At 38.7% G+C, this 10,853-nt stretch overlaps 1 protein-coding gene across 1 annotated transcript; it reads left to right on the top strand.

The window, feature by feature from the left end:
* The first annotated feature begins 8,077 nt into the window (after positions 1-8,077).
* LOC105758677 (taste receptor type 2 member 40-like) lies at positions 8,078-9,018 on the top strand. Its single transcript, XM_012569867.5, has one exon. It carries the CDS (start codon positions 8,078-8,080, stop codon positions 9,011-9,013), a length of 936 nt encoding a protein of 311 aa, XP_012425321.5. The 3' UTR covers positions 9,014-9,018.
* Positions 9,019-10,853: the final 1,835 nt, after the last annotated feature.

Genomic DNA, 10,853 nt, shown 5'->3' with positions numbered 1-10,853 from the left:
TGAAGACACTTTTAGCACTTACAGAAAGCAAAGACAAAAAGTTTCCCTGTAAATTTTTTCTAATTACAGAAGCAGGAAGAGGGCTTGGGGGAGGGAGGGAGGGCAGGGAGGGAGAAGACGTCACAAGTAATCCTTATCAACTCATTCCCTTCTTATCTTTAAGGCACATATGACAGCTCTGCTCCCTTGAGTCCACAAATTAGTAAGAGAACCTCTGGCTTTTTTCTCTGTGACAGACACTTTCTCTCCTCTATACAGTGCATTATCTTCTTCCAAATCTAACAATGATCAGCACATTGAAAAAAATATAATGTTCAGCATGCCTTCCAGCTGTTACACATAAAACTGTTGAACAGCAATTATCTTTTAGATACCTCTTAGAATTAAATAAACATATGATTCAAGGAAATATGGACATATTAAGTGTGTTGGTGTGCATTTGACAGATGTTGTTTCAAGTATTTCTTATGGTAATTTAAAATGGTTAGTATTTCAAATGGTTTGGAATCAAAAGCAGATTTCAGCAAATTATTTTTCTAATATATGTCCTGAAGTGAAATTTAATTGGGACTTTAATCTTCTACATCATGTGAATAGTAAATTTCACTACAACAGTTTGGTAGACTGAAGTTTTGCTTCATGGATTGATATTCCATCTTCAACCTTTCAAAATATATATGTATTACAGACTGCATGAAAGTTTGCTCTTTTAAAAAGAGCATTAGAAAAACATGGTGAGGCAATGTTAATGACACTGGTCATCTTGAAAACTCCTGTGAAAAGGCTATCACTTAAAAAGTGACTGCACTTAGGTTTAAAAAAACTTGTTTAATTCAAGCTCTTCTACCTCAAATGGTCCTTGGTGGTACTACTACTGAGCAATGTGACCTGAAGATTAAAACAACATGAAAGAAAATCTCCTTGATATGAAAGACTGTCTGCTAAAGGTTAGTAATAATTTTAGTAACCATCAAAAGCACAAATTTGGTCTGAAGACATCAGAACACTGTAGCACTTGTTCCTTCACTAAAGAAGTTCAGAAAATTGGAGGCATGACAGCCTGAGAGCCATAATATTCCACTGTAGATTGGAGGACTGATGACAGGATAAATTCAATTTAAACAGCTCATAATTGGAGCTGTCTGTCAGGGATCCAGCAGAGTGTTCCCACTACCCTGCAGGTGACAGAGAGAGATCCCTTCTGCGGCAAAAGTGCTCTCAGACACTTTCAAATCACATACACAGATGGCAACTTTTCACCCTTTTATCCACCAAAAACTTGCTCTCTCATCTAGCATCAGTCTACCAGTACACAAACTCAAAGACTCACAGAATGTAGTTAGAAAGGACCTTTTTAAAATCATCCAGTTCAACCAAGCCACCATGGTCAGGCTGCTTAATCTCTGTCCAGGCCTTGAATACTTCTAGTAGGGGGCATTCCCCACTTCCCTGGGCAACCCGTCCTTCCAGCTTTCTGGGACATCTTTATTCAGAAAAAAAGGGCAGAAAAGTCATTGATGCTTCTAACCACAACCACCAGTTCATACACATTAGGTTCAGAGGAGGAAGGAACAAGAGGAGAAACCTAAATTTGTAACCCCAGATTAGCTCAATCTGTAGCAATTCAGTTACCTGGATGAATTTGTTAAAGACAATGGGGAAAAAAAAGAGGAATAGCCTGACCTCTGTGAGTCCTTCAAATTGAAGATTCATCAGTCAACCCATAAGGGAGGTTATACTCAAACCTGGGATCCCAGTGGATAGAATGGATACAAGATATGTGAACTGGGACGTAGACAGGAAGGGTATCCTTGATGACAGGAAAGAAAAGGAGTTGGTTTCAGGTATTAGGAAAGGAAAGTCTGAGAATGAAGGGTAAGAGGGTAAAGAAGATTAGGCAAGAAAGACAGGAGAAGCAGTGAAAATAAGAATGGCAAAAACCACTAAAGTTGAAACTAAAAAAAAAACACCTTGTTTTTCCCTGTCCTACAGGAATGTACATGAGTTTCCCTGGTCATAACCCTATCATACATGAATGTCTTCTATTATTTTCTGTGTTACTTTAATATATCATTTGTTGCCTCATTGGACACAAACTCTAAGAATAAATAGCATAATTAGAATATCACCTCAGGCTATTGTTAAAATTTTGTAGGGTTTTTTGTTTTGTTTTTTTTTTGTAGCTACTGTACTAGTGAGAACTTGATTTTTTTTTTTTTTCTCTGCAACAGGGTGAGGACTGATATTTAAAAAATATTTTTGCAGTTGTATATCTCTTTATGCATTTAGATATTCACTGTGAAACCATTCCAAAACACCCATAAGGCATAGTATTCCATTCAGAAAAACAAGTCCTAGCCTCTGAAGCATTTATTTAACATCAAGGAGAGCAAGAAAGAATAAAAGCCTAATCCCTGAATAAGCAGCCACACAGCCTTCTACTGAGGAGGCATGTTAAGGCAAATTAAATATCTGAGTCCACCAGATGCCAGAGGGCTTCTCTTACAATTGAGTGTGTATCAATTCTGTTCTTGCTTCTTCACAGTGCACCACCTTCCAAAATACATCCTAGAAAACCATTTTCTGTGACTCTCTGAAGTGCTTGCTATCTGCTTTGTTTTTACAATTGTTTACCGGCTGATTTAAAGGGATATTCCTGTAAAACTCCATTCTGATTGTGAAAAATGACCATAACAAAAATACCCTTTCATATGCAACATAATCAAAAGTGGTGAATTTCATAACATAAAAGCGATATCCTGTGCTTTAATGTATTAGCCCTACAGATATAATTCAGATGAAAAACAACTTTGTGTGAGATGTGGAGTTGTACCTACTTATGGAAAACTCAGACTAATTGCTATGCTTTGTTGACAGCAAAATAAAACAAAGCCTTATAACCCAAATTATGTGTGCCAATGTGTGAGGTGAAAACAGCCTTGAATTTCAGAGATTATGGGTCTATCAAGCAGAATTATTTATATTTCACATGTAGATAACATTCTTCTGCTGCAAAATCACTTGAATCATGTATGTTACAATGCAATAGCCACTTGACCACAACTCAGATTTATGTCTCCAAATGTGTATTTTAATTGTAATGCTGCAACAAGAAACTATATGGAAGCATATACAGCTAAACTCAAAATTATATTAACTTCATGGCCATTCAAAATACTTTGGAAGGTATCAGCATTGGTATTGTTTTTAAGTATTTTTTGTTGAAGTACATCCTTAATATCTACCATTCGTTTCGTCTGTGAACCAGACAGTGAAGTGTCATCAGTCACAAAAATTCTCTTTGGTTCAGCCCCCAAATCTGCTATCCTCATTTGTGGTTTAGATCCAACTTAGATACTAAAGCTCTTCATATACTTTGCAATATCACAAAGTCATGCTTGTGAAATAAAAATATTAAAAAAAGAAGTTACCTCATCCTTCTGAGCAGAACCCTCAAGTTCTTCCATATTTCCAACCAATTTCATTTTATGTCTCCTCTTCTTAGCCTTTTCTTCCTCCTCAGTATCTCCATATCTCCAGTTACTGCACTGTGTTTCAGAAGTTAAGACTAAATCTTATAATTCTGGAGATTTCAAGTTCCATTTGTATCTTTGATTCTGTTGCAATATGTGGTTTTGAGTAATCAGGAAACTTGCCAGTGCATCTATGAAGAGGAATTGTTTGCATCTGGCCAGCAATGTGGCATATTTTGAATTGAACTAAATAATTTCCTGTGTCACTATGAGGTATTATTAAGTACCAAACACTTTGGTCCACCAAACAGCCAAATTAATTGGGAAAGATTTTCTCCCAGACTGATGAAATGGAAACAAGTCAACTTTTAGTAGATTTCAATATAGTTTGATGAATAAGCTTTGCTTTCATTCACTTCTCCAAAGCAGGATCAACTTTCCCTGTGACACTGCAGAAGCTTGTTGTTCAAACCCTTCTAAAAAGTTTGCAATGAAAACTTGCATGATTTTTTTAAGTTTCAACACTAATTGTAAAAAGGACACCACTTTGTAATTACGAAACCAGCCACTCCTTGCCCTGTCCACAATGCACTTTAAGAATAGCTTATTCCTGTATCTTCAGAGTTATTTTTCATGTTTGTTAGCCCTTTTGTAGATGTCTTCTTTCAAAACTAAAAAAGACTGTCGCTTCCAATTTTTATAGTTCTGCAATGCAACTTAATTAGAGCTACATACAAGAGTACAATGCTTTAATTTATACAACAAACAAAAATTTTTGGTTGCATCTCTCAGCATGGCATTTATTTTTATTACAGCTTTCTTCAGAAATTTATATATGCATGTGTTTATTCATATCTGTAGGCATTTGTCCCTGTTTTATCAGCCTGCATCTCCAGCTTGCCAAAATGATTTTGGATTGTGAGTCTGTCTTCCAGAACTTTGTTGTCAGCCTAAGCCTAGTGTTATGTGTAAATTCAGTAGCGCCCAGTCACCAGAAAAATAGAATTCCCCCCAAATACTGGATGCAATATTCCAGATATCATCTTAAGAAGTGTTGAGGAAGATCATCACTTTCCTTAATCTGATTTTTTACCAGGCTGTGCTCCTGGTAAACTAGATTAGAATGCTGTAGAGTGTATACTTATTCTCTAGACATTTACTGAGCTATTTTATGTACTTAGCTACACATCTACTGTGGCAGTTAATTCTGATTTCCTTGTTAAGCTCTTGGAATCTACTTGTGTTGAATACTGTGATACAATTAATTTTACCACCAGATGATAAAAAGGTGGGACTGGGATGGACTCATTGATAAAGTTCCCAGGTACTGCTATGGTGAATACGATTAGGGGCTCTGCACTGCTTTTGGGGTTTTGGCTGCTGAGTTTCAGAGCCAACTTCCACAGCACAGCTGGCTGACCTTAAAACAGATTGCTGGGAGATGCCTCAGCAGGGCTCAACCCCCTTTCATTTCAGGAGCTTCTTCTAAGATGGGTGTTAACCTTGCTCTCTCCTTGAGCTGTGCTGTAGCTTTGCTGGAGTCTTTCCACCTGCCTAGCTGACATGGATACTGCTCCTGGTCTACAAACTGAAATTACTGTCATATCACTATGGACACATCTGGTATGACTGGACTGCTGGCTGACCCATCATAGAGCTTCTTTGCTCTCCTTGTCCATAGGAGGTGGGACTGCATGCTTGACAGTCCTGTCCTTGTCTGCTCTTGTGGTGATGCTGCCTTTTTGGATCTCTTTTCCTTATGGAACAGCTCCTCCTGCTGCTCCTTGACATGGCCATTGTAATCTATGCTTCAAACATAATTCTCCCTGTGGACTCACACAATGTTGAGCAGCTTTTGAAATAGTTGACTACTAGGTTTCTGAGGTTACCTTTCTATAAACCGTGTATGGGGATATATATGTACTTTGCTAGTTGACTCCATGAGAATGGGATGTTCAGGTTCAGCTAGCACCCATCTGATCTCTGATATTGATTTTGACTCATGGGTAGACCTTTGTCTCCATCTGCGTCATGCATTCAGACTGAGTGCCTGACAATCAGCATTGAGGGAGTAAGGCTGCAAAATGCAATGGAGCACCTTCTTCTCAGGTGTTGGTGACCTGAATGTGATATGGTGACAGTGACAGACATGATATCACTACATAGAATCTTAAACTGATCCTTTTCAGGTCAAAATATGTCACTTCCTGCTGTTTCACCTAAGTGCACAGCACAATATGATCCCAGGAATTGGATGGTCATTTTTGCAGGGTGCAGGAATTATCTACCCATCAGCAACTTTCTTTGACCCTTCCTGGAGAAAAAGATTGCTCCAGTACTTTCTAGATAATTCCTGAAGATGAGCATAATTGAGAATATAGGAGCAGAATCAAATCCAGCAGCTGAAATGGCAGCAGTGTCACTAAGATTGTCAGCCCATTCCCAGACAGGGTAGGCTTGGCTTGGCTTTTGAGGACTGCAGTGAGTAGAGGCACATGAGTCACTCCAGGTCTCTTAGCCATGGAAACAAAGGTCATTCCCTGGTGTGGGTGCCCAGGATAATATAAAGTTGCATGAAACAACTGCAAGTTCTGTAGTTTGTTGCATAAGGGATGAATTGCATTTTAGTAATAACCCTAAATTTAGAATTATTTCTGTAAGCAGTTTGTTGACTTCAAACTGTGTCTGATTTTCTAATTGTACAACATTAGGAGGGTACTGTAGTATGTTAATAACTATAAACAGACATTGTTCCATTGTTCCATAATTTCGTTAAATGTCTAACATATCCTATTGAAACATCTCCAGCAGAGATGGTATTTATGCTATTTGTTTATATCTATACTTGCTATTCTACTTAATTAGATTCTGTCATGTATTGCCTGTATTGCTACAAGTGGATAAATCCATTATCCTGATGAGGTGTGGATGCTACAGCTCTGTTTTCTTGAAGTCAAGCTAGGGAGTAAGGCTGAGCAAATACTCCTTGGGCTGGTATCCCTGCCTGTGGTGAGGAAATTGGAACTAGATGATATGTACAATCCCTTCCAATCCAAACCATTCTATGACTTTATCATCCTGTGGTCTTTAGAAACACACACAAGCACATACAGTCAGACTATTCAAGCACACAGTTGGCCATGCAGATCACATGGACAGGAAGTACTTGATAATTTCACTTTGAGAATGCTACGAAAATTTAGGTAATGTCACTATGAAGTCATCAGAATTAGCAAGATATTTAAAATATAAGCATCCAGAGCACAAAGACAAACCTCTACAATTTTTTCAGCCATGTTTTAAGCCACGTGACATTGAATACAGTACTTAAAAAAATTTCACCAAACGTAATGACAAATGTGTAGAGAAGCCTCCTTTGAGGTTTTTTCCTTCACAGCAAAAGAAAAAATGTCACATAGTGCCAGAGAACACTTATTCCTCCTGCCATAAAAAATAAAAATGGCTGGGATAATACACAGAAAGCAATAGAGCAGCAAACTAAAATGGATTCTGTTGTCAGCAAACACTGTTAGAAGACACATAGAAAATACTACTTAAGGTTTGAAGAGACAAGTATCTGCAAATTACAAATTACATAGTGAAAGAGGATTCTTGAGTGAATGGATGAAACTACAAATGCTTCTAAAATGTCTCAGATTAAGGTATTTGACAAATTCTGTTTCAATGGTGAAATAAATGAAGAGCTACCTTCTGTAAGCCACTGAAGGGAAGATTTACCACATAAGCTGTATTCTCAACAGTAAATTATTTCTTTAATAAAAATGTTTTCTGGAAAAGCTGTGCAAGTGTAAAGGCCAGTGGAATAGCTGCTTTGACTCACATAAAAGAAGGATTGGTTGGTAAGATTACGTAGTTGCCGCTACACCTGGAATTCATTCACTGCAATGTTCATAGATGAGTTATTACAGCAAAGAAACTGGAGCCAGACCTGCAAAAGGTGCTAGAGGATGTCATCAGTTTGGTTCATTTCATAAAAACAAGGCCTTGAAATATTAGGACTTTTAAAATACTGTGCAATGGTAGGGGAGAGACAAAGAAAATCCTGTATACTGGTGGGAAGTTGACCGTGATTGGCTGTCACATGCCCACCAAGCCGATTTGCAGATATTTGAATACATTTGATAAGGACCTGATTCAGTATTAGAAGAGGCCACTGAGATTACACTCATAAACAAAGAAGACATGAGAGTGCAAGACAGGGAGAGATTTAGGAATAAGGTATTAAAAAACAACCAATCTAGGCATGTAAAGCAGGACATCACATACTGAAGTGCAAAACCACAGTTCCTAAATCCCCAGTTGAGCTGCTCCATAACCCTTCCAATGCAAATCCTTTCACCAAAATCAAAACTATGTAATTGAATCTTGACCCAATGTGCATGCTTAGACAAGTCAGCTGAGCTAGCAACCCCAAAAACAAGATGTAAAACAGCACAAATATTAAATGATATTAGGATATTTCTGCCCCTGAGATAAATAGGTGAGCATTGCCCATAACAGCGCCTTGGAATTGGCAGTGCCAGATCTGAGGCTTTCAGAAACCCAGGAGCAGCTGGGTAATAATTGCAAGCTCTTGAGTTGCAATGATGACACCTTTTGCTCTCCTTTGTCTATCAATTGCTGTGATTGAATCCCTGGCAGGAGTTCTAGGAAATGGAATTATTTTGGCTGCCAGTACATCAAGCTGCATCGGGAGCAAGACATGGCCCCAGTATGATATGATCATGATCTCGCTGAGTTCATCTAGATTAATTCTGCAGTTATGGGCTACACTGGATTTCTTAATAAGTATATTTTATGAGCCCGTCTTTTCTAAAAGAAACATGTACATAGTTTCCGAGACAATTTTTACGTTTCTGATCTACTCCAGCCTCTGGTTTGGAGCCTGGCTTAGTGTCTTCTGTTGTATCAAGGTTGCCAGTTTTACACAGCATTTCTTCATCTGGCTGAAGCTAAGAATTGCCAGGCTGGTGCCCTGGATGCTGCTCACATCATGGCTCTGCTCCTTCACTGCTGCAATTCCCTTTGCCTTGGATGTCTACAGTGTGCACGAGAACTTCACTTCTCCTCTGTCCATGACAAATTCTTCAGCAAGGAGAACCACATGGAATGACAGATTGACTTTACTGATTTATCTCTGGAGTGCAAGTACAGCTTTGCCTTTAATACTGTCTGTTGTTCCAAATATCCTGCTGATTCGGTCTCTGTGGGTACACACCAGGGAAATGCAAAATAATGCAACTGGCTTCGGGGACCCCAGCTTAGAGGCTCATATGAAAGCCATCAAGTCAATCTGTTCCTTCTTTGTCCTTTTCGTTACATATTTTATTTGTTTGCTTGTCCTCTACTCCAGAGTTTTTTCACTTTTTAGTGATAAGGAATCCATGTGTATAGTTATAATGGCTGCCTGTCCTACAGGACACACAATGGTTTTAATTTGGAGCAATCCAAAATTTCAAGAGTTGCCAGCTAGGATTTGGCACCACACAAAGTGTCCTGTCAGAACAATATCCATGTAAAAGATCATGATTTAGCCTGCACTTTCTAGTTTAGATCCAAACTAATTAAAATGAAGTTGTCAGAGATATAAAATAATGGGCAATGGAATTAATAGATTTTGGCCTTGATCTGGAATCATGAAGAGTGGAAATTTGCATTACTTAAATGTGAGTCTTGTTTTGAAAAATTGTGTAAGTTGTCTCCTATTTGCTACCCTTTCCTTGGAAATTGCCATGGTTCCTCTGGGACAAGAAAAAAACAAGGCAATGACTCAGATTCCTGTATGATTCGGTAAAGAACAAAAGAGTATTTTGATCTTCTTCTGCTCTTCCTGAAGTAATGATTGTTGTCAGTGCATTATTGTTACATTAGGTCTGGAGTTTTGGGAGTCTTTCCAGCTACAGTGGGAGTTTATCCACTTTTGAAGCACAGAAACATACTTGGCCTGAGCCTTATATGGACTAAGCCCATCCTGATTCAATGTATCCGTTTTGGATGCTGTCAATCTGTTTGAAGCAATGTACCTGTAATTGATCTGACTCTGTGCCTCAATTGTTTTATTTTTAAATTAAAAAATGACATATCAAAGGATAATTTGTGTTGGAGTCTTCCTTCTCCTCATGACATAAACTGTGCCACAGGTGACAGAAATGTCGTGCAGGAGTATTTTTTATGCCAGTTAACAGGGATGGTAGAAATTCAGCACATGGCAATGCTACTCGGACATGCCATTGTCATCACCCCGCAGTGTCACCATGCTGGTTCCCAGCCCAGCACCATGAGACACCTGTGTTGGGAGGGCTGGTCCATCCTCTGCCCTTCCCTGCCCTCCCCTCACCGGCCTTCAGGAACAAACCTCAGAGTTCCCAGACCACACCAACAAGCAAAACACCTGGGCTGTGCTCAACCCACAATCCGTGTGTGCTGCCCTGCTCCTGGCTGAGCTCAGGGGCACACGGCTGCTCAGCAGGGACACCCTGAACAGCTGCAACCACACAGTTTGGTTTGCGCGCCATTATTTCACATTCCTCATGCACACCAGAGTCAAAAGCATGTGCTATTTTCCCACTTCTTTAAATACAACTTCCCTCCAAAGCTTCCTTTCCATAAAATTAAATTAAATAGTTACCAGTTTACTCACATGAATTTGGGGATCTAAGAGGGAACTCTGACAAAGATACTGGAAGGCACCTCATAGGGCCAGTTTCCTGCTAGATGTTCCTCTCTGTAATATACCACCTAGCTAATTATTATCACACGAATAAAAATATCTTTAACATGCATTATATACACCATCTACTAATTCCCTGTGTTTTACTGAATAAGTTAATAAATAAATTTGACAAAAATTTGTTCTGAGAAACAAAATAACAGCCTCTGTACTAAAAAAAAATGAGAATTATAGCAGTTGTGATCCTCTGTTGTCACACATCTTGTTTGAAAGTAGGCATTTTTCTCTTTTTGTGTGTTTGTCCATAAGATGGAAATTAGTTTGATTCCCACATCTTAACTAACCATATACCAACCTGATGAAAATTTTAAAGTCATGGACTCAGACCCTTCCAAAACATGTACTATTTGCATACACACCAATGCTACTCAGACCCTCTTGCAGCTCGATTCAATTCTGGTACAGTGAATCAAATCAGGAAACAAATAAAATTCAAAGCTCATCCTCCTCTAACACTGCCAGAAGGACATCATGCAAATCATCTTGTCCTGTACCTCCTTCCATTGAGCATCCAGGAAAAAAAACCCACAAAATTTTCTAGGGAACTGCCCACATGTAACATAAAACAATGAGGCCAGCATTAGAAACAAAGCCCTTTTCTGGTAAAGGCACTCTTCTGGGTTTCTGTA

Source organism: Taeniopygia guttata, chromosome 1, assembly GCF_048771995.1.
Source record: "Taeniopygia guttata chromosome 1, bTaeGut7.mat, whole genome shotgun sequence".
Lineage (NCBI taxonomy): Eukaryota > Metazoa > Chordata > Aves > Passeriformes > Estrildidae > Taeniopygia > Taeniopygia guttata.
The sequence above is the reverse complement of the archived record's forward strand: the minus strand, read 5'-3'. Positions and strand labels throughout refer to the sequence as shown.

What these genes read in the sequence shown, in the direction of transcription:
- LOC105758677 (XM_012569867.5), top strand. Translation starts at nt 8,078, where the DNA reads ATGATGACACCTTTTGCTCTCCTTTGTCTATCAATTGCTGTGATTGAA.